This window comes from Taeniopygia guttata, chromosome Z, assembly GCF_048771995.1.
Source record: "Taeniopygia guttata chromosome Z, bTaeGut7.mat, whole genome shotgun sequence".
Lineage (NCBI taxonomy): Eukaryota > Metazoa > Chordata > Aves > Passeriformes > Estrildidae > Taeniopygia > Taeniopygia guttata.
Genome location: NC_133063.1, coordinates 7,019,518 through 7,044,198, shown reverse-complemented (window position 1 = coordinate 7,044,198; position 24,681 = coordinate 7,019,518). Strand labels below are relative to the sequence as shown.

Here is a 24,681-nt window from a genome sequence, read left to right as displayed (position 1 = left end):
TTAAGTAACACACTCCTAAGGAACTGGTCAATCTATTAAGTAATCAATATCCTGATCATCAAACAAACACACCACTACTACTAATCTGCAATTATACTATTTTCCACCCTATTACACACAATTACAAAAAGTGCTTATTTCACACTCTTAGATCTTATGAATCACATACATCAATTATGAACTTACAAAACCATCATTTTACCTCTTCATATGACATATGACCACAGTGGAAATCTACCCCTCTGAAGCCTACCCTCTCACATCAAGTTTTTCAGACACAGTCCTCCTGAAGGGAATTCCTGGCAGATCAGGCTGCATATCAGCAATGCATCTGTAGGCGCCTGCACTCCTCCTTTCAGAAGGTTCCCTCTTCTTTTGTTCTTTATCAGATTTTTTTGCTTTATTCACTACTGTTTCCATTTCCTGGAACAACATTTTTGCCACTCTTATGCCTCCCCTTCTCTGACCAGGTTCCTCCCTAAGACACACCCCTTGTTAATTCATCCTCACTGGCCAAATTCAACAAAACCAGTCCCAAAGCCTGAACTTCCCAAGGTTGTTTTTGGGCAAACTTGGCCTTTTGTTACACCCTGCCTGGGAAGTGGGGACAAAATCACCCCCACAAACTTCCAGTTCATAACAGCAACATATTAGCTCCACATTCTCCAAGGCAAAAGATACTACTTAGTCGTGATTCCTTCATCTGATCCCAGTTTAGCTCCTAGACTTTGCATCTTATTGTGAGCAGCAAGCCATCGGAACAAAAACCTGTATCATTTATGTGCTGATCCATCCAAAAGCTAGCTGTGGAATGGGACCAGAAAAAATGTCCTAAAAAGAATGTGACCACGACACAGAAAATCTGGCAAGGTAGATAGCTCATTTGCAGTAATTCATGTTTTCTAGGACGGCCCTTTTTCTAGGAGAAATAGCTAGCATAGTGCCTAACTATCATTTGGCTAAACCAACCAAACCATACGGCTAAACATCATTTGAGAAATATCAATTTAGTAGCAAACATGGAAAGAAACCGATGCAATGTGCAATGACGTGAAAAATGAAAACCTGAGTTATCACCACGTGATTTCTGTTCCAGCTCTATCTTAAAAGCCACTGGGTATTTTTGCCCTTACCTTGTAGATTAGGAGGCCACTGCAGTACATCAGTGCTCTGATGGATAGGAACTTTGTTCTTATTTCCAATCTAGAGATAATCATTACAATTTCAGACCAAACTGTGCATTACTTTGGACTAAATCTCATTCTCATGCTACATTATTCGTAAATACCCAAAAAAATGTGTAGCAGCTGTAGACTCTGGAGGTTTCTCCTGCATACACAAACTAGCCTTTTCAGTCTTCCTTGATAATTATATTCTGTACTTGGAAACTTGAACTGAAAACGGACAATAAAGAGAATATAAATGCATTTGTCTTTCAGTTTGCACCTGTTCTGTCATTTTGTTCTAGCTCACTGCATTGTGAGAAACGTGATGTGACTAATGATTCCAGGTAGAAAAACCACCAGCAAATGCTCAGCGTTGATTCTGTCAGCTAGGAAGAAACAATAAGAAAAGATGTGGTGAGCAGTACTGACATTAACATTCAGACACAGTTCAAACATTCATTTGGGCTTAGAGGAGGCATTTAATACATCTTTGTAAAATACTCCCACCCATCCTTACCACCACTTTGTTTAGTCTTTTCATTAAATCATACTAATCCAGAAGCCTGCATTGGAATAAAAAATCCCAAGGGCTTTGAAGTAGCCAGGATGGTACAACAGTGAAAAATCTGATACCTCAAGGCATAGCGTGGAAAAATCAATCAAACAAACAAACAAACAAACAAACAGAGCTATCTCAAGTGTGAAAGTCTTACGATTCATCTAAAGGCAACATCCTGAGGAAAAATATAAAGAAACAGTCACCTCAAGATAGTCAAACATTCACAGAAATCTTGGTAAGAAATGTCTTCCTTACTATTGTTCCAAGTACAAGCTTCCAGCCCTGTCGTAAATTTTGGGCATGCCCCACCTGTGTTGGACACATCCTCTCCATGTGCCCTGTGACCCCCTCTCCACACAGCAGACTAACTTCCCATGTTGAGTTATGTCCAACCCAAGAACTGCAAGGTTAACACTGTTTGCTGTGTGTTGTACAGAGTGTTTCTCCTTACTTTGGATAGGCATAGTTTCTTCACCACTCCCACCTCTGCCTTTTTACACTCCATCTTTTTTTTTTAAGTGTCTGACTCTTCAGCCTTTCAGGGGTCCTTTCTTCCCATGTGCCATGTCAGCAGCAATTCCCAAACTCAACAATGACCTCCTCATATAAATGTTGAGATCAACTCCCAGTCATTTCTGAACAGCTGTTTACTGCAGCTTCACTCCTTTAATCCACATGCTGGTAAACCCATTTTAAATCAGTCAATTCTCCTGCTGCCTCTTCACAGCAAGCTGGCTACAAAGCTGGAAGGGATGCCACCTCTTGTACAGGTGCAGAAGAGAGAGAAATGTGCTCCAGCTGCCCTCACACAGCACTCATGTGCACAAATTGCCACTGGCTCCATTGGTTACCCCAACTGCAGGTCAGATCCAGACTGCAATGCACAAAGTACACATATGCCTCAGCTCAGGAAACCTTGAAACTACTGACTGCCAGGAGTCAGAAACAGGACAGTCAGCCACTGTAAGGCCACCTTTTTGTTCTTACTTGCAGGAGCAACTGTCAGGGTTCAAATAAAAAACATTCAGCTGCAGAACGTGAAATACATTTGGTTTATTTCTTTCTAAAGTTTGTACATATACATATATCATTATACATATGTGAGATCCTTCAACAGGGTTGCTTGAGTTCAATGACAAAAATTATTGGGAAGCTTGCAGGCTCTTTGTTGCCCGTAAGCAACATTTATTCCAACTTATAAAAACACAGAGGAACAGAGTTATAGTCAGGAACATGGACACAAGAGAGAAGTCTACTTTATATCTCACAGTTTCAATACATCAAAGGCAAATTATTTGTCTGTATACTGTAGGCTTACTTTATCAGCAATGATAAAATAGAAGAAAATATTTATATACAGTCACCTCAAGTGAAAAATAAAGCAATGTAAACTTAAATTCCAAAATATTATTTTAAATGATATAACAATATCCCCAAAAGTCCTTCTTCCAAGGAGAAGAGGACTGATTAAGTGCCTTCATTTATCAGGAAATTATCATTCTAGTACCAGATACATGAAGCAGAATAAGGGAGGGCATCCTGTGATACCTGTAGAAAAGAGTGACAACTCTGCTTCAGGAAAGCATCTCTGTGTAAGCAAGTATATGTTTGAGTCCTTATGGACATCAGCAGCACATGGAAAAATCTTCCCTGAACCAGGGCTTGACTTAAGTCTGCACAGCTCTGACTCCATCCACCTAGTATGCTTTTCTGGCCATGCCTATTCCCAGGGACAAAACACGTTGTCCTGATGGTAGGATGGTGTCAAACCTGAGATTACGACCTCCCCAAGAGTCAGAACAGCAAGTTCCATGCTGCTGGAAAAGATTTAATGGCTACCTCAATGTTGTTGCTTCACAGCAGACCAAGAAGTTACCACAAAGCGGTGAGACTGGGACTGTCTCTAGTGTATTACATGAAAAACACTCCAGCAATTCAGTGATGAGAGTAAACTGAATGCAAGATTACCAGAAAGAAAGTTCCTACACATCACAGAAGAGACTGGAGACCACCCAGAGGAAAGGTCTTGCAAGGACCATTGTCAGGTCCTGTAAGGTTAGTTCTGCACAAAAGAGATGTATAAGGTGTATGTACACGCATGTGCAAAATGTTTTTCTGCATCACCACTGCTGAGAGTTACGCTTCCCACTGGCTACCAAGCAACATTGACTAAAAATTCAGTCCTCTTTCTCAGCCTAAGGGAAAACAATAAAGCAACAGCTCAGATGGAGGGTATATGACACTTAACCACGACTCTGAAACTGACAGTGCTCACCCACATCTTCCCATCACCATGGAGGGCAGGAAACCCAAGGGAGAAGCCAATACCTAAAAAAAGATTACAGGACTACAGGTTGCCCAGAGCAAAGTGACAGGGTGGTCTCCTTAATTTAATTCTGAGCTGCAGTTCACTCCCATCTCAGTTCTGCAAGGCGCAATCACTCTGGCTGTGATCCACAGAAGTGCAAAGGCATAGTTTCACTACTGAAGTTGCTCAAGTGCTTCAACCTAACTGCATGATAAAGAGTTTTACGACTCCAGGTACGAATCACACCCTCAACTTTTGCTCTCTCTTTCTAAGAATAATGCAGATCATGCTCTTATTGTCCTTACTAGAATGCAATAGGAAAACTCACCAGGTTTCCCTACATCATTTTTCCTCAGACCAGCAACTTCTTAAAAGGTTGTTCAATGTTCTCAGAAGAAACCTCTGGAAGGCATAAGAGATGCCCAAGACAGATATTTCAGCCCTGCTGCTCTTCTCTTCCCTACTGATGAGCCACTCTGGAAATTTGAACAGTTGTAGGAAAAAAAACCCTCACTACTGCTGTACTGATGTATCTGTAGGAGACACCACAGGCACCTGTCCTTCTTGGACACTTTGGACGTCATGTCCCTTTGCTGAATTTTCACAGACCAAGGTCAACATTTTCAGAAGTAAAGCTGTGTATCAGATCCCCAGAGCATGATTTTCAGAAGAAGTCAGCATGGATGCTCCTTGTACAGGCATCAGTTGACACAGACAGGGAGAAAGTCAGCCCAGTGTTAAGCTAGCAGAAAATTCCACCCACGAGCTCTTGCTTAGACTCCCAAATACATGCCTTGCTTTCAACATGCAAAACAGGCAGCCCCTGGTGGACAACACATGAAGATCAAGGCAGCTCAAAGTATACCTTAAATCTGCAAAAGCTCTGTTAGCTGTTTAACCTCATTTGAGAACAATTAGAACAAGCATCCTAACAATGTTTGCAGCTGCTGAAGTGCTTTGACCAAGCAAGCCTCAGAGAAGAACAGCAGGTTCTGCAGTGCTGAGCCATAGAAGCCATACTATACTTAGGAAATACACACATCTATAGGCATCACTTAAACATGTTCACCAAGTAATGTAAGTCTCAGTGTGTACCTCACACAGAGGAGTCATTTCAAAGTTTTTCAACAGCCAAAAAACTCTGTCCTTGTAGCCAAATTATAATTCTAGACTCAAGTAAGAGGACACAGTTGTTATGAATATGTACAAATTTTAAAAAAAACCCAACGACAACCCACCCTTGTTCTCATCCTACAGTCTTTCAGAATCTGACAGCTCTGAGTATGAGATTTTCATAAGTGTGTGAGTTAAGACTTATATTACCAGCAGAATTTGCCCTGTGTGGTGACATAGACTCGATAGCATTTATCTCCCTCTTCCCAGCAAGAGGCTAAGAGGAGTTGGAGGATTTTGTGTCAAACAAGTCTTCATGGCAGCTTAGCTAGTTGCTCTGTCACTACACCATGATACTCAACTGGCCCAAGATGAAACTTTGCCTGTTTAGACAAAAATTATCTTCTTGTGCTAGTCTCATTTAGGTGAATAACAGACAGGATCACTGCTAGAGTGGCTACTAATTACAGTCGTTTGTGTCAAAGAAAAATCCTGCCCTTGTGGTTTGCTGCACTTTCAATGCTTGCACTGCTAAGTGATGTACCTTTATTGGTCCAAATAAACCTCTGGCCTGTACCCCAGCTGGTTCCTGGCTCGCTTTAAAAGCAGATACCATGAGAGGTCCCTCACTGATTAAACATCTGTAATTTTTATGGAATAATTAAGTGTTCAAAGGCAGGCAAGAGAGAATGCCTTGGACTAGCCTAAATTTTGCTCCTTCTGACCACAAGGGCAAGGTCAGGTCAATGGTCCAACCTCTGTGAAAGTTCTTGCTTGCATTTGGTAAAGGATGGGCTCTAATAAATAATTAAAACACAACCTTAATTCAGCTAATAAAATATTTGAGCAAGGGCCATTCTCTCAGGCAAGGCTGTGCCTGCTTCCTTTCAGTGTTCAACTATATGTTGCCATCAGCAGAGCAGATACTCCCAGATGGCATCCAGATTTTTTCCAAGGACCTCTCCTCTCTGCTCTCATTTAAACCAGTCTTCTCACAAAGGGACTATGGTAACCCTGGATAAGGGTGCTGCTGTCACAAGGGAGAAAAGCAGCGAGTGCTAAAGACAGCTCCTCAAGCAGCACAGATTAGAGGGAAAAGGAAACCAGCATTTCTCATTACCTCCAACACCGAGGGCTATGCTAGAGCTCACAGTCTCCAGCAGGTGACCAGCCACGGAGGCTGGCATTGGCTTTTTCACATAGCATCATTGTCCTGTGCATTGATGCTCAGCTCAGGTGGTGGCATTTCTCTGAAGGCTGACAAAGCCTCTTCTTCCTGGAGCTCAGGTCTCCACAGTGAAGCTCCAGGTGAAGCAACCCACTATTTTACACCTATGCTCTCTATAGGAGAGAGGAGAGGCTAGACATACTGCTTCTGTATGCACTAAAAATATCCTTTAAAAAGCACAAGCTGCACACTAGCTTCTTCTGAGACAGCTTCTATGGTTCATCCCTCTAGGAAGCCTAGATACCAGATGCTGAGAACACATGCTGGTGAGCAATGATAGTGCTCTGACAAGAAATGTGAACTTCTTAACTGGCCCCTCAGAGCAGATATGATGTCCCAGAACCTGGGGAGAGCAATACTGGAGAAAATTTGAACAAGCAGCAGATTGTTTGAGATTGTAAGATTGCTTGGCATCAGATGTGTATACTGCCTTTGAACTTGCAGAAGCAGCCAGTGTTTCCAACAACCTGGGTACTAGAAGAGCAGGAATGTTGCAAGTATCTGGTCTAAGTGTGGGAAGGGGGACTTTGCATCTCTGCAGCATACAACTAGAGGATCACAGCAGTCTAAAATTCGGTCTCACACCTCCCAGCTATAACTGTGGCTGGAAACACAGGCTACCGACAAGCAGAGTGAAAAAGCTGTTCACAAGGTTATCCATTCAATGCAGCACTGCTTCAGAGAAGGTTTTCTCAATGCAAGATGGGAGAGTCAAATTTTCTGGATTTCTGCAAGCATGGAAGGAAACAGACCTGTTATACAGAAGCAGCTGAGGTGCTAAGATGACAGACAAGAGCAGCTTGTCAGAAAAGGAGGAGGAGCTGTCAGACTAACTGCAATAAGACCAAAATTCATTTAAAAATGGAGAATCCAGACACAGTAAGCAGTAAGCCATCTGCAGAGAAAAGCCTTTCCCATTTTCAAGAAGAACATTGCCATACAATGCCTCCGAGTAGCCTGATGATAAACCTGTCATCTCTGACTTCTTCCACTGCCATAACCCCATCTTCACTGAATGGCCTACTCTAGCCAAGCCTTCCCCATTGGAGAAAGGCAAAAGTTCTTTTTCAAGCCAGAGGAGCAACCAGCCTTGTTATCTGAAGGCACTGGAGCTGTGAAACGTCACTGAACAATTCCAGTCCCTGGAGGTCTGTTAGGCCAAAGTCCCCCTCAAAGCAGGGCAGTGCAGAGCACAGACTGCAACCTGGGAGCAGGCAGGATCAGAGGGAAAGTATTTTAGTGAGGAGCTGTTACTAATTATTTGAAAGTTTCTGGTAACCATTTACAAGTGACTGGCTACAGATGAAAAACTCTGAGTCGGCAACACAGCTGAAAAGCACTCCCGCAAAACTCCGATGCATTAATCACTCTGCTGGATGACTTATCTCTCTACATCAACTAAAGACACAACATAAATACTGGATTTAGAAGCTGTAATCATGTTCACTGGTTCATGCCTAATTTATCTGCAAGATGTAGACAAACACACAGCTAGCCCAGGGAGTCTCTTTCGCAGCCACTGATGAACAAAATCCATCTGAAACAGTCCCCTGCATCGTGCTGAATCATAGAGGAGAGTATGGTTTTGGCTTCAAGAGAGTATTTCACCTGCTTTGGTTGCTGGGTGGGGAGGGGGGAAGGCAGTTTTCCCCTTCTCCATCAGCCCTCTGCTGTCAGGTGCAGACTAGTGGGGCCCTTTCCTGTCTCTCCTTCTTTAGTTGGGGATAGCAGTTCAGCCCCAGGAGCCAGCAACACTTCAGAGCCAGGTGGGTCCTCCCAGAACCACTGTCTGCACCTTGGGAAAGGGGAAGTAAGGAGGTGTCAGCCTTAGCCTGCTCCCCTCTTTGGATTCCCATTCTCTACATGCAGGCAGAGGCTTTGCCTGAGCAATGACAGCTCACTAGAGCAGGGAGGGTGACAAGGAAGGATGACACCTCACTGCATCACCAATGCAAAGGCTCTCCCACATGCACACATGCTCATGGCGGCCAGCCAGTAACTCCTTACACGGAGCACACCCAGGAAACTGCAGGCTGCTCCACTGATTTGCAGCTCAAGTCCCAGAGGCGGGCTGGAAACCAGCAGAATATCCTTACATGCTGCAACCAGAGCTCCTGAGTCGCTGCAGTCAAGCACTGATCTCCCCTAAAGGCAAATATTTCAGCAAAGAAAGGCAGGGTGCAGGGTACCGCGCTAAGCTACCTGGTCAGACTCCTCATGGTGCTACTCAAGGAGATGCACCACTCCAACCACCTGAGAACCTGCCCTATCCTTTATAGTGTCATCAGGAGGGAAAAAAATTAATTACAGTACTGACTGGTAGATGAACCTATTTGCAAGGGAGGGCAGGAGTCTTAGACTTTTGCAACAGGATCACATTTTTTTCTTGTTCTCCAAAGCGTGCATTTCTACACAGGAGCCTGGGATGCTTATAAATTGTAAAGCAACAAAGGAAAATGGCATTAATTAAAACTGAAGCAGAAACTATAAATTCTGGGTAAACTGACTTGCACGCCTCAGCAGTCTCAGCAAGACTGCTCTAAGCTCAACAAATGTTTAAAGACCAAAAAATGCAGTGAAAAACTGCATGTGATACACTCAGATGAGACCCCAAAAAAAAAAAAATCCTATCCGTTTACAAGTATACAAGGAAATAGATAATAAATAATGAAAAAAACAACATTTTTGCAGTTCACCTTTTGATTTTTCCTATTGCTTCAAATCATCTTTTCTGCAATGACTTTGAAGAGGAATTACCCAGTTTCTGTGTCAAAGCTGGAAAATGCATTTAACAGGAGTAATTTCTTTTTGAGCTCAGCAATTTAGCTGGAATTTTCGGCAATGAAAATACGTTTAAAGCCAGAGAAGAAGAAAGTTAAATGTCACCTCTTTGCCTTTTGAAGCATTGCACTCCATAAACACAAGTGGTTTGCCAAGCATGTTCTAGCCTGCTTTTAAAAAGATCATCAACTCAAACCAACCCTGACAGCGAAGCAGGGCCATTTATATATCTGCACCGTTTTTGGGTTTTGCTTCTGCTGCATGTATTCCTATTGGTATTTAAAATAATTCAAGTAATGATGTACTGGCTCTGGCCAGGATGGTGTTAATTTATGCAGTAGCCCAGCGGGAGCATGGCTTGGACTTGATGGTTATTCTATACCACCTCATGTCATTTTCCAGGAACCAGAGAAGATACCCCTTCTACGTCGGGGTATTGGGAAGCAAATGGTTAGGTACTGTTGGGTTCTGCGTGGTGAGCATTCTTGAACACTCTGTTTTTAATACTGTTGTTCTTTACCATTCATTTTCTTATCTCATTGCCTTTTCCAGTAAATTGTTGTTACCTCAATCTTTGTGATCTTTGCCTTTTATGCCTCTAATTCTCCTCTCCAGGATGGGGAGGGGAAGCAGGGAGTGAGCAAGGGCCATGCTGTTTGAGAGTCTCAGTGGGAACACTAAATACCACTCCTTAATCATAACAGAGGTCAAGTTTTCTTCCCAAAGGTGCATTCAGCATTCCCCAAATGAATTTCTTCTCTCTGTTCTGCTTGTTCCTTTTCAACCTCCAAAGCATGACAAGCAGCTGCAGCGATCTGTATTTGTTTTCCCTCCATGAGCTGTTGATCCACCACTCTCAATTACCCCAAACAATCCCTCCCAGTGAGCACTACCATGCATCTCAGCTGAGTTTCCCCACACAATAAGCTGCACCACGTAACGTTGGCTCCAGCAGCAGAAGACACCTCTCATCCTCAATAAGAGAACTGAATGTTAACTCCACCTCAGTCAGAATGCACAACTTCTGAAACCCCAGCACTTGGGAAGCACTGCCAATTTCTACTCAGGACTCTGCAGCTTTTAGCAACGTTGCCAAGGTTAGGAGCCAACCTCCTGACTTTTAGCACAGAGCGGCCACTCTCAGTGGCAGATGCCAAACGGATGCACATCACTTGTGAGAACAGTCTCATCTGGCTTTGCTGCCAGGCTGCAGCTGCAAGGATCAATTTGCCCCAAAACTTCACATTTGAGAGTGCAACATCATGGTTACAGCCAACAGTCAGCACAACACCAGAAAAGCTGTTGCTTTGGTGGTACTTGGTACTGGAGGCAAGTCATGCAGTGCCTGTTAAGGGCCTTTTCTCTTTAATCACTACTATTCTGCTCACTGGACTGGCAGCTCAATAAAACTAGATGAATTGACTTGGACCCTTGGGAAGCCTGACAGAACACACATCCATTCAGACAGCAATTTTTTTGATGTGTGGCCCTTTGACTACTTGGGCTGAAAGCACCGGAGCATTTCTAAACAGTCCTTGCATGGATCTTGACATTTCTCTATGCATCAAGAATTGCATTCAACAAGAAGCCTGTCCTGTGCCAGGCACAACAGAATGAACAGCAAGGAGCAATTTTCAACTGGCCCTCAACTTTATCTCCCAAGGCGCTCTGTGGTAAAGGCCAGTTTGGTAGTACTGCTTCATATAGGGAAAAGCTGACACCAAATGGGAGAGACCTGTCCAAGCTCACCCTGTGGGCCAGTAAAAAATTGAGATTAAAACTCAGTAACAGGTTAGGTGACAGAGCCATAACACTGCCCAGACAAGAGGGGCTGGGAAGCAGGAAAATTATTTCTATGTCATCTTTCTGCTGTCTGTGCCTGAAAACTGCTGGCCACCCCAAAGGTCTATGGCACAAACAGGGGTCTTTCAGGTATGGAAAGACCTACCCATGGTGGTCTCTCTCAGACCTGTGCTCCCCTTGGAAAGCCTGGTACAGGGGTTTGCAGGAACTGTGAGGAGGCACCAGCCTCTTCCACCTATATATCAGCTAAAAAACGAAAATGGAGAACTGAGGAAAATCCCATTCTGAAGAAAAAAGGCCAAGTGCTTTGTCACTATGAGAGGAATTGAAAGCAGCTCTCTGTGCACACCAACAAGGAAACCCCTTGAAGGGGAAGCAACAGGACACAATATATCATAAGGCTCTATATAGCAGCTAAGTGAGAGCGTATAGTTAAAAACTACACAGAGGCCCTTTGTCTTTAATATATATAATTAATATATAATGCTAATGGCTGACATCTACAGCAGCCTTCTCTGCAAATAAATGTGAAGCCCAGATAGCCATTCCAACTGGGTAATCCTTAATCTTCCTGACTGCAGAGACAGCATGGGTTTGGATGCCTTCCAGCCTGCAAACTCAGGAGAAGGCTCTCTGCTTGGAAGGAAGCAAACAAATTATTCCAATGCCATCATCTCAGCATTGCCAGAGGTTTCCAGGTTTCATTCCTTTACACTCGTGAAGTGTCCAGGGTCAATACAGTAACAAGAAGCAACAGTGACTATTTACTGTACCACCTGCTGCTAAGTACCAGTACCAACATGCCCCATATTGTCAGGAAACTAGTGTTCCCAGCACCCTAGCCTCTAGTTAGCCTTCTGCAGCTGCATGTTTGCACAGCTTTTCTCACAGCTACAGCTCATATTCACAGCACTGCAGCACTTGTCCAGTTATTTTTCCCACCTACCACGTAAATAAAGTGACAAGTGACTTGAGAGATGAAAGCCACATGTCGATGGGAGGAGATAAATGGGGAGGAGACAGAATAAACATCACAGCACTCTATCCCTTCCCCAGCTCCTTTAGAACAGAATAACACAAAAAAGTCCCGATGCTTCAATTGCTAAATGATAAATTAACAAAGCAAAGCAAAGCAGGAGCAAAGACATCTCCCACAATCTGCACAGAAACAGCAAAATATACAATAGAAAATGTCACTAACACCCCATTCAGGCAGATGCACTTATTTTTTGTGAATGACAGGTTATTAAATGAAAAAATTTTGACCACCAATACTTTGCTGCATGGCTGTTCCCCTAGTTGTCATTTCCACCCTAAGTAATCTTCTGCTTAATGCTGGGTGTTTCTGGCCTGTAGTCCTTCCTCTCTGAGACATTGCGTTTCACCTTGGCACTAACTGGAGACTCCTGATTCAAAGAAGGACTTGAGTGGGATTTCTTCAGTCCTGGAGCGTCGTTCTCTCCTCCGCTCAGCAGCTCCTTCACCCCTTCTTTCAGCAGGCCAACATAAATCTCATAGCGGTTTTTCTGGGAAATGAAAAGAAAGGCCCAATCAGTCTGGAAGAAACTCTGCAGGAGCACATGAGAGACCACTTAATGCTTTCTGCTGGCCTTGAAAGCCAGGAGCTCAACATGTATGCAAACAATGGAGCCTAATGTGGATATGAAACACAGTGGCTAATGTAAGTTAAACAAAGAGGATTTCAGGCAGACTGAGGCCTGGGGTGCTGTGTGATTAGAGGCACTCAGTTCTGCAGCACACAAATTCCGACGCTCTGAGGAGTGGTGGCTCCCATTCCAAGTAACCAAACGAAAGCTTGCTACTTCAGTCATGTTGAGACCAAAGCTGTGCTCACACACACTGAGATCCTATGTGCTCAGGCACACATGGAGATAAAATGCACTAAACGAAGGGACAACAAAAATCCTGCCCTGCTGCAATCCTCCACTCCCACCAGCAGGTCCTGCTTCTCCTGCTTTTCTTATCCACGGGGGAGAAAAACAAAGTAGGGTCTAAGTTCAGACTGTACCAGCACACGGGAGAATCTTGTAAAAGGCCAGACCTTGACAAAAAGGAGCAGATGAGAGGGCTATGACAGCAGCATGGCATGTTTCTCTGCTACATCACTCACAGGGAATGATGAAGGTTGCTGTCTGTCTAGCATTTTTCAACTTGTATTTTTCAACTGGAGAAAGTTCACTTTACGTCCCCCCTGCCCATTTTTTCTATTCCTTGCCTGGAGCAGGGTTTTCCCTCTCCAACAGGAAGATTTCATTCTGTTTGCTACAACCGTACCATTTTCCAAAAAAACAATTCAGCAAGGAAGAAAATGAGGGTACAGTAACAGAAGACCCCTCAAAGGTCTCAAAACCAGATGTTGGGGCAGGAGGTCATGAAAATAGAGCAATCCACTTCATAGGATTTATTTAATAACCTGCCCCTGATATATCCACTAAAGACATGGTGCAGGCCTTGTAATTACAGTGATCTCAGTGTGCTGGGAGTCAGGAAGGTGGATGTAAATATCTGTACTGACTGTTAAATTGCATTTGAAAGTAGCAGAACAGCAGCCAAGCTATGATGCTCCTGACAGAGGAAAAAGTATTTAAGAAAACAATTTACATTTTCTAATAAAATAATAAAGTTCTGGTAAAAACATTTATTTAAGGTCAGGAAGTCAAAAAGCTTGGTAACTGCACTGAAGTGTGAAATATAAAGGGGGGAAAAAAAGAAGAAAATGTGACTGGCTTTTGAGAATCCTTTGAATAAACAAACCCTGATAGAGGAGAATCATAAGAGAATCCTCCTACAAATTAAATAAATAAGTATTCCTATGACTTCCATATCTGGAGATGGAGCTCCACAACGTGAGAGACAAACACATGAAGCAGGTAAGATGTGTCATTTAATAAAAATGGAAATGGAGAAACAGCAAGAAGAACTCTGACGATGATGCACTGAGCTGATGGATGATTCATCACAAAATGAACCAGACGCTTCTGTAAAAGGCCAGCCAGCGCTCTCAGCTTGGGAACAGCGCAATATCATGAAATTGAGAGGGGGGCTTTACTGTTGTACAGATTTATGCTTTTACTGGTCCAGTAAACACCACCAGAGTCTCAGGACTTGGCAATCAGAATGGAAATCCAGGACCTGCATCTGTGCAAATGACCATTTTCCCCTTTATTTCTATTATAATTAAGCAACACATTTCTACTTTGATTTCAACCACAACAAAGTTGGTCTTTCAGTGACCTGACATTTCAAGTTAGGTAAATGCTAGTGGAAATCTTGTCTTGAAAGAAATTAATTTGGAAATTTCTGTCAAGAAATAAAACCACATAAGTTGAAACCATTCAAAAACTTCTGCAACATTATCTCTAAAGAATGAATGCACGTAATAAAGAAGTATGAGGTAGCCACACATCAGTATTCTGGCTTCACCTCTCACTTGACAGCACTCAAAAGATCTTTCTCTAATTATAAATTTTCTGCAATAAGCAACACTTTTTTTGCAAACTGATGCAGTACTTTCTCGGAGAGAAGGTAATGAGTGCTGTTCCTTCCATGGTGTGTATATGCAAAGACACCATCAAAAACAAATGCTACTGGCTGCATACCTGAACAAGGACCAGTTACCTCCTGGTTCACCTCCCCTCCATCTCATTGTCTTTCTTCAGGAACAAGAATGTAGGCACCACCAGTGTGTAAACAAAAAGAAATTGTACAGAAAAGGAAAATGACATCTTCCTTCCTAGTACTATGCTAACTTAGGGACCCACAGGCCCTTTGGGTGTGTTTCCCGAGATGTATCAGCATGGCCTTTTTTACACAGACACAAGGTTTAGCCTGCTGTCTCAGCCTGAAAGGGACAGTTACAAAATCCTACCTCACATGCCCCTTGCCCTTGTCATTTAACCTCATGCAGCAAGCTCTTTCACCACTCCTACCAACCCTGACAGGGCATTGTTCTAAAGGGAAGCTTTCCATTCACAAAATTTCCATTCACAATTTTAATACAATTCAACATTTAGGTTTGGTTTGGGATTTTTACTGCCTCACAGAATAACAGAATAAATTGAGTTGGAAAGGGACCACAAGGATAACCAGTCCAATTCCTAGCCCTGCACAGGATCATCCACAAGAATCACACCATGTACCTGAGAGCATTGTCCAAATGCTTCTTGAAGTCTTGTCAGGCTGGTGCTGTGATCATTTCCCTGGGGACCCTGTTCCAGTGTCCAACCACCCTCTGGGTGAAGAAGAACCTCTCTCCAACATCCAGCCTAAATCTCCCCTGACACAACTTCAGGCCATTCCCACACATCATCACAGACAGATCAGTGCCTCTCCCTCCTCTGCCCCTCACAAGAAAGTTGTTGACTGCAATGAGGTCTCCCCTCAGGCCCTCTCCTCCAGGTTGAACAAACCAAGGGACCTCAGCTGCTCCTCATGTGGATTCCCCTTAAGGCCCTTCATTATCTTCACTGCCCTCCTTTGGAGGCTTTGGGGTTTCGTATCTTTCTTATACTGAGGTGCCCAAAACTGCCCCCAGCGCTCGAGGTGAGGCTGCCCCAGCTCAGAGCAGAGCAGGACCATCCCTTCTCTTGCCCAGCTGGTGATGCTGTGCCTGATGCACCCCGGGGCAGTGCTGGCCCTCCTGGCTGCCAGGCCACTGCTGGCTCATGTTCAACTTGCCCTTGACCAGCTCCCTTTCCATGGCACTGCTCTCCATTTCCTCATTCCCAGGTGGTCCATACACCCAGGGTTGCCCCATCAGCACTTTCCCCTGTTGAACTTCACACAGGTGGTGATTGCAAATCAGATTACCTCTTGATTTGTGAAGGTCTCTCTGCAGGGCCTCCTTGCCTTCAAGGGAGTCAACAGCTTCTCTCAGTTCTGTATCATCTGAGAACTTGCTTAGTATCCCTTCCAGTCCTGTGTCCAAGTAATTTATGAAGATGTTCAAGAACACAGGGCTAAGGATGGAGCCCTATGGAACCCCACTAGTGACAATTCACATCAGTGTGATGTCACCCCATCAGTGCAGCTCTTTGTGCCTGACCCTTGAGCCAGCTGCTCACCCACCATATGGTGTGTTTATCCAGCTGTGGGCTGCACATTTTCTCCAGAAGGGTCCTGAGAGAGACAATATCAAAAGCTTTATGAAATAAAAAAAAGATTGCATTAACTGGCTTCTGTTGATTAACTAAGTGGGTTATCCTGTCATAAAAGGAAACCAGGTTGGACAAGCCTGACTTTCCTCTCATGGAAAATGTGATGATGGTCCCAGCGTCCTCCAGGTGTTTTCCAGTACTCCCCAGAATAATTTTCTGTAATTTTACCAGGCACTGAAGTGAGACTGACAGACCTGTAGTTTCCAGTGACATCCTTTTTGCCCTTCTTGGAAACTGGGAAAACATTAGATAGTTTCCAGCCAATTGGGATCTATCCAGATTGTTCAAATATCATCGAGTGTAGTTTTGTGATGACATCAGAAAACTTTTTGAGGTTTCTTGAATGAATCGCATTAGGCCCCATATATTTGCAGGGATCCAGCTGGAACAGCTGATCCCACACAACTTCAAGGTTAGATGGGAGCTGATCGTTCTCACAATCATGGTCCTTCAGCTCAGGGCACTGAGATCCCCCTGGTCTGCCATCCATATTGCAGACAGAGGCAAAAACTGCATTAAATACCTCTGCCTTGCCCATGTCCCTGTTTGTGAGATGATTATCTTAATCCTGTAAGAGGCTGATATTATTTCTATACTGCCTTTTGCCATTAATATATTTCAAAACACTCTTTTTATTGACACTCTTCTTAAAACACTCATTTTATCCCCCATAGTTCTGGCCAGATGCAACTGCAATTGAGATTTGGCCACATGAATTTTCTTGTTACAATGGTGAGCAGCACCTCGCTCTGTATTCTTCCCATGCCACTTAACCTTGCTTCCACCCAGCATAAACCTTACTTTTTTGCCTTAGCCCCAGAAGAAGATCTCGGTTAGCCTTCTGCCTCATCTGTCTGACTTCCAACATTTTGGAATTGCCTGCTTTCATGACCCTTGGAATGGTGTCTTGGTAGTTCAACATGGTCTGTGAAATCTGTGCTTAGTGTGAAGGTAACACAGCAGAGCAAACCAACACCTTGAATTTCTCCCACATAACTGAAGCTGTTGCCACAACTTGCCTGCTTAGATGAGCACTCGTGCAGGGCTGATCATTAATCTGAACTGCACAGCTCAAATGCTATTCAAGACTCTCACTCGTGAAGAGGACACCTTTTGTTTCCTGGGCTATACTGGTTCTGATTTGTACTGAGGTACCTGAGAAATATCCTTAAAAGATAAAGGATATTATCGCTGATAAAATTCACAGGAAACAAAAAAACCAACCAAACAAACAAACAAAAAAAAACCCCACAACAATCTACTCCCTCATCAATCTTTTTATAAACTTTTAATACTCCAGCCTACATTTCATCTTAACTCACCAAGCTTCTAAAAGTGATAGAAAATAAACTTTATGTCAAGAACCCAAAGCTAAGAAAATGCTTGATCTTTCAAGTTTTACAAGATCCCCTCCAGGGAGAAAGTGTGTGGCTTACCTTGTACATCTGAGTGCTCTGTTCAAAACTGTCACTGTGCCATTGATCACAATCCTTTGATCTCTATTGTTCACCTCACTGTCAACTTCCTAATCCACTTAATCCACGACTACAGGGTCGTTAGAGGTAAAAATGTCAGAATTCTTGTCAAAGTAAAGAACAAGCAACATCCACTGCTCTCCCCTCATCCATCACACTGAATATCACATCATAAAAGACTATCATGTTGGTCAGGTTATGATTCCTCCTTCATAAAGCCATGCTGATGGACATTGCTACAGCAAAGTGAAACTCAACACAGTGGTCACACAGTGGTTAACTTTTTGCAATAGCAAAAGTATGCAATGATTTAAGACCAGGAGAAAAAAGAGTCCCTCTAAAAGAAACTGGCAGCATGGGGCAGAAGGCTTACTTCAGCTCTGGAGGCTTGTACTGTGTTGCCTCTAGCATCAGCTCTGGTGGTCTCATCTGTCTTATCTGCTCTTCCTCTTTCTCAGACTATGTATTTTCCTTGCCAGGCAGTGCCTATTTAGAGTAGGATCCTTTCAGATCCAAGGCAACATTGACTTGCAGTCCTGGAGGAAAAAGCTCAAAGGTGTAGTCATATCAAATACCAGACATCTGCTGGGTTGCCCATTCATTCCCACAGTCCTAAAATGTGGCATTCACCGTTATAGATAAAAGCTGCTGTCAGATACTCAAAACAATCCCCTAATGCATCTGCCTAAGTTGCATCACTCAACCCTGTGATCTTTAATTCTACCATTTTCCTTCTCATCCTGACATCCATTTCAGTGGTATACAACACAAATGGCTCTGATGAGGGAGGCATGCCTATGACAATAACTCCAGCATATCAGTTCCTTCAGAACCTACCAATGGAAGACAATTACCATTGTCTGCATTCCTGCTGAACACAGTTATTCTTTAGAGACTGAAGTTCCAATACTCTAGGCAACACAGTTTTACAACATGAGACACTTTGTGCATGAAGATCTTAAAATCTCTTAATCAAGAAGGACAGGAGTCTTGTTTCTATCCTCCATGTTACAGACTGGGAGCTAAATTCACTAAAGAAGTTCTCACCAGAAAGAAGAACCATATCCCAGCATCTGCAATTGCTGTGACTTTTCTGCCTACCAAGAACACACTTCCTGGGGAATTAAAGTGAAAAATGCAGAACTTCAGGACTGTACCCCAAATATAAGACCATCCACACCCAAGAAATAAAAGTAATAATGCTTCCCACATATACCTCAAACTCCAGATAGTGGTCCTTCAGTTTGTAATCATCTACTTCCTTGCCTTTGAGCTTCTTGTCAGGAGGATAGGAGCGATGTTCAGCAAGCTCAGTGGAGATCTGCTTCAGCTTAGCTTCATGGGACTTCAGCTGTTCATCCTTCAGAAACACATTAGGCACTTAAGTGACAGAATCTAAAATATCCAATAAGCAAAGAAAAATAGAAAGGTTCCTGTACAATAATACCTCATAGTTTCTTTTTCTTAGCTTGATAAGGTCTGCCATCCCAGAGCGCTGCTACCAAAGGCACGCTCTCTCAAAGGCACTCAGAGTGGCCAAGCTTGCAGAAAAACTCAGCAGCTAGCAGATGCCACTGGGAAGGAGAGCAAACTTGTCATCCATTGCCTTGCTGTGAGCAACAGAAGCAGCTTGCTGCTGAGCAATACTGACAACATGACACTTTTGCTTTAACACATTTTTTTGTATATTAATTAAGACTATTGTATATGCAGACAAACTAAGGGCAGACTGAGACAGGTGAAGGCCCTGCCTCAGGTCATTACAATGTAAAAGGAATTCCTTCCAGGATAGAAAGTCATAGAGCCGGGACCCCTCCTTCTATTTCTGCACTGCCAAAAGCTCTCTGGTGTGTGGTTTCTATTTGTTTAGAATAATACAATGCATTCAGAAGAGGAAGGGCTGTCCAGACCCCAAAAAGTATCTCATTTTGCTAAGCTGCTACCAGCTTTTATCCCACTGTGCAGTCGGAGAAAGTGAGGAGCTGCTACTCCCACTTTCTAGGCAATTTCCTTTATCATAATCCCAGGCCCACTCACTTCCTCCAGTCCATCTGTCAGCTAACCTTCCCTCATCTCAGAAGGTTTTCATCTCCTGCAGGATGGCCTTCTGTCCATTTCTAGGCTTGGATCTGAAATCATGTTTGAATTAGGTAAGTCCAAAATAGACACATGATCATGCAGATATTGGTGAATTAGCCAAGAGGCAGTACCCAGGTCAGCTCCTGTGTAGGCACCTCGCCTCAGAGGATGGAACAGCTGCCAGTGCTGTCCCTCAGTGGTGGGGTTCTGAGCACAGCCCACAGCTCAGATGAAGCCCACAGCTTCAAGCTTAGCTCGGAAATGCCTGCACCACACTGAGTCACGCTGGGGACTGAGCATCTTGGCTCACTGAGCTGGAGCCACGAAAAACAGCAAAAAGGGGGAAAACTTCTACAGATGATGATAGCTGAGACCCAGCTAATCTTGTGTTTCAATTCTTTTGCAGGAGTACTGAAGAGAGAAACATGTGGGCTAATTTGCCTCTGCCTAAACATGGTAGGGTTCTAAAGAAAGAATTTGCCAAAAATTCTTGTTGCTGTTAGTTACTACCCTAAATGTGCATGCTCGCTCATCAGTGCCCAGTCACTCTTTACGTTGTGCTGATTCCCTGGTCCCAGGGACATCCTGTGGTAGTGAGTTCTACAGCCTGATGACAGGAGGTCTTTGAGCAGCTATTAATACAGCACTTTCATTTCCAGGGCACCAGCTTTAGAGCTTTTGTGTGTGCTGCGCATATTCAGAAAAAAAGAAAAAACCCAACACCCTAGTAGGTCTTTTCTAGACTCGTTGCTCCTTTATATTTTGCTCTGTCACATCCCTCTTTGGTTGGACTAACCAAGATCATACACTGCTCTGCTTCTGAAAGAAAGTCTGGTACAATGATCTTGCACAACCTGTCATCATGTCCAGCCTCTCTTCCTTACCCATGCCAGGTCCTCACTGCAACTCGACTTCTGGCTGACCAGGAACAGACCCTTTGAAGAAGTAGTGTCCATCATGATTTATCCCATAAAATCCTAAACATCAACCACAGGCATCTGACAATTTGTATTTTTTTATGAGAAACAGCCTGCTGGCAGGTTTTCCACAGTGACAGATGAAAGCAGAAATGTTTCTACTTCCCTTTGAATTTATCTATTTTGAACACTTAACATTCTTCTGCTTGTCTAAAACAGCTTATCTTATTCCACTTTTCATGTCTCTCCTTCTTCAAGATACAAACCACAGGGTTGTGATCTATCATTTCCCTTTCCAGGTTAAATGGAAACAGTGAGACTAGGAAACAACATGCTAAATGGAACAATATACAGAACAACAAGTTCTTGGTGACTGGAGGTAAATTATGGAAGCCTCATACTGTATTTTTAAAAAGGTATGCATGAGCAAAAACTAAAACCAAAATGATGAAACAAGTTAGTATCAGTTTTTTACATAACATGCTTTAAACTTTAGCCCAGAACAAAAAGTGGTAAGTCAGTAACCACATTGTAAGAAGAAAGCCTACTGTCATGGAGAGAGAAAAAGCACAAGCAACCTAAAAACCCTACACCCTTAGAGAAACACAGATTTTGAGACAGTGGTTTCTAAGGATAGTTGCTAAGCTATGAAGACAGTAAAAAAACAAAAAAACAAAAAAACAAACAAAAAAAAAAAACCCAACAAATGCATTTAAGAAGCAATACAGCACGGGCAGATCACTTTAAAAGCTACAGGAAGATGTCATGAAGTATAACCTCTGTCAATCTGATCAACACAATCAGTATCATGTTCCTGCCAATGCAGGAGGAATACCAGGCAGGCATTGCATCTCCTAAAATACAAAAAGGTATGGGCACAAGCATCTGACACAATCAGTCTGAGACAAGCAGAAAATACGTGTGTTTGTGCAAGAAGCAATAGAGCTGTGAAACTCTTTGCCATGGGATACTAAAAGCTTGTGTGATCACAAGGGAGAATGAAGAGATTCATGCAAGACACAGTTTAAAAATATATATATTATACAGGAAATTCCTGAGCTGATAAATGAAGTCTGGAAAATCTAGTCGGAGAAATATAATTGATTCTTGTCTGATGCATCAAAAAGTTTTCACCTTTTATCAATTCAATACGCCAAAGACCAGGAATATGTCCACTTAATCTGAAATTAGTGGCTTTCATAAACACTCAAATACAAAAAAAACTCATAAATCAGTATCTGAAATGTCCTCTGAGGGGCAATAAGCACAAGAATAAAATTATTTATCTAATTCTTTATCTATTTTCTTCAGAAACATAAAACAGTCGTATTTGAGTCTGTTCCTCTTCTCCCCCCATTTTAAATCTTGCACAAGGAAATGACCAGAGATTTACTATGCAAGCCTTCTCCTCCTAGGACTGCTAGTGGCAACAGTTATAAAACAGTGACAAGGACCACCATCCAGTGTCCAGTCAGAAAGAGAAATCATCATCACCTACCCTCTACATAAAAATGTCTCACCTGAGATAGCTTTGTTGTGGTGGCTGGCAGGAGTGGGCGACTGAACTTCTTCTGAGAGCCAATGGCTGCTGGAAATGGTGGTGCAGAGAAGACAGCAGCCACACAGTTAATCTTGTTGATCCAGGTCTGCATTTCTTCTTGGCTCCTGAGGAAGCAACACGTATTAAGCACTGCTGACTCAGCCTTATCTACCTATTTCCATCCCTTCTATAGTATTTTAAAAGTCAGAATAACCAAAACTAGACAATTCTTAAGAGTCTGCTCCGTATTCCTGCCTATGTTTGGAAGCATTTAGTGCTAAGTAGCTCAGTCACAGGCTGGCTTGTGGTTTGGTCCATACCTTAGCACACATCTTTCCCTAATCCAATCCCAGTAACACAGCTCACAGAGCCAACTAATGCCCTGATTCAGACATATGTCCTAAGGTCTCAGTTGTGCTGGACACCACAGATCTCTAGGAGGTTTAATATGGATCTCAGTAGAAAAGGGCTCAGAAGCAAAAGGCAGGTCATCTGTTATGTCTGGATATCACAGCATGAAAAACTTTATTAAATCATTCTTGTATTAAGTAGTAACTTTGTTTCTGACCACAGCATTCCTTCTAGAAAGACATCTGGCTAGGGCTCAATGACATCAGGAGACAGACAATCCAAGGCTACCTTTGGTCATTTGCTTCAATGATTAATCACCCTGACAGTTATAAGTTTGTGCCTTGATTCCAAATTGAATTTCCTGGAGCTTCAGATTCTAGCTGCTGCATTTTGTTATGCCTCTCTCAGCTAGATTAAAAAGCCTCTTAAAACCTGATGTTTCTTTCTCATGCACTACTTGTGCACTGTAATCACATCACTACTTAATCATATTTCTGATCAAATAAACAGATTGAACCTCTTAAGCCTCTGCTTTGACCTGTCCAGGCAGGAATTTATTCATTTTTCAGCACTGCTTTCTCTCCTCAATGAGCAGCACAAGGAGAGCACTTACTGGGCTTGGAAAAGCAGGACTCTCCAATCTGCTGTTTTAAGCTTGAGGACATTGGGTTTCTTCTCGTAGTCTGTTGCCTTGGATGCCAGTGCATGGTGCACACTAACAGCATTCTTCAGATCTTCCTCAGACAAAGCCTTTTCTGGCTTATATTCATCCTGCAGGAGACAGCAGGGGGAAAATTTAGGGCCTTTAATTTCTGCATGAACTATTCCTTTTTCCTTAGCCTAGGGAAAAAACCTTATTCCAGAGTACAGAAATAGTAATAGAGTATATGAACTAAGTGCAACCTGACTTATGGTTTCCACTACCCTTAACATGTTCTACTTTCTCTCTCTTTCTTTTTCTGTTTTGATGTCTTTCCAAGGGAGAGAAGTAGTTCTGCTACCTGCGTGACAGGAAGAGATGTAAACAGGAAGTATTTAGACTATGACAACACCTGTGGATTATTTGTCTTCATTTCAAGAATCCTTCATAATCAGCTCCCCAACTCTACCGTTCAGCTACTTGTGTTCTCAGCCCCTACTGCCTGATTTTAATTTTTCTCAACCAGTTACCTTTGTAGGTGCTCCTAGGCAAGCTCTCACACGTCACAGAAGCCTCCTTACCATGTCCACAAAGAAAATTACAGCAAACTCCCTTACATCTCTCTGATGAGGGTCTAAAAATGGCAAGCACAGCTCTATCTGGGTTACTGACACAGTACCGTGCCACTCCTAACACCAGATGACAAAAACAGCGACTCTTGTTTGCAAGCATCAGCCTGGAAGCAGTCTTTGATCTTCTCAGTGATGGAACCCGGACAAGGGCATAATGTAGCCACAAGTTCCATTCAAAGCCCATGTGACTATAAATGGCTTGGGAAAACCAGGAGCTTTTTGAAAGAAAAGTGATTTTCCAGCAAGGCTGCATCACCTTTTTTTCTGAAGGGCAGGCCAAAGCAGTCTGTAATTGACTCCATTTCTCTCCCTTAGTGTATCACAGAAATCAGTCTCACCTGCAATATGCACCAAGTGTGACATCTGCAAAGCAGTGAAATAACTCCCTGCAGGCATTGTAACTATTGATTCTGCACTTGAACACAATTTATGTGATGAGGTTTATCAGTAAACACAGTGCAGGACGAAGAGTGTGTGCAAGGATTAGTACATCCAGGGAGGCACCCACCTGAGAGAAGAGCTGGATAATGTGCATAAAGTCATTTACAGAACTTTTCTGGCAGCACACCAAACAGGATTGCAGCCAGAGGAATCCATGCCACTGCCAAAGGTATCTGAGCCTTCAGCCAGGCTGGTCTGGGGCTCTCCAGGTTGAGTTTCAGTGGATAGGGAGTCACCAGCTGTGGTGACCATCTCTTGGAAGGTGGGAGAAAACTATCTTGCTCCTTTGCCTGTCTGGTGTTTGTTATGTTGCATCCTTTCTGATGGAGGTCCTGCTAGTGCAGGCCCACAACTTTCCACACTGCTGCTCAGACACTCGACCTGAAAAGAGGAAGCCACCCAGCAGTCCTGCCACACCACCACCTCTATCTGGAGCTAGGCAAGGGCACAACCCACCATGGGTATGGCAGG

General features: G+C 43.2%; 1 protein-coding gene and 1 non-coding gene across 6 annotated transcripts in view; both read right to left on the bottom strand.

Annotated features, from left to right (window-relative positions):
* Window positions 1-2,763: 2,763 nt before the first annotated feature.
* Window positions 2,764-24,681, bottom strand: part of LOC100220878 (PH and SEC7 domain-containing protein 3) — a 115,158-nt gene continuing 93,240 nt past the window's right edge. For all 5 annotated transcript variants that reach the window (XM_030257937.4, XM_030257938.4, XM_072921918.1 and 2 more), the window contains 4 exons: window positions 23,111-23,268; window positions 22,127-22,271; window positions 18,827-18,970; window positions 2,764-12,484 (listed from right to left, as the gene is read on the bottom strand). In XM_030257937.4, coding sequence (XP_030113797.4) covers window positions 12,272-12,484; window positions 18,827-18,970; window positions 22,127-22,271; window positions 23,111-23,268 — 660 coding nt within the window. In that variant the 3' untranslated portion in view covers window positions 2,764-12,271. The remainder of the gene's footprint in view (window positions 12,485-18,826; window positions 18,971-22,126; window positions 22,272-23,110; window positions 23,269-24,681) is intronic.
* Window positions 4,412-4,483, bottom strand: MIR2996-1 (microRNA mir-2996-1). The gene has a single exon (NR_049136.1). It is a non-coding gene; the product is annotated as a microRNA mir-2996-1 (primary transcript).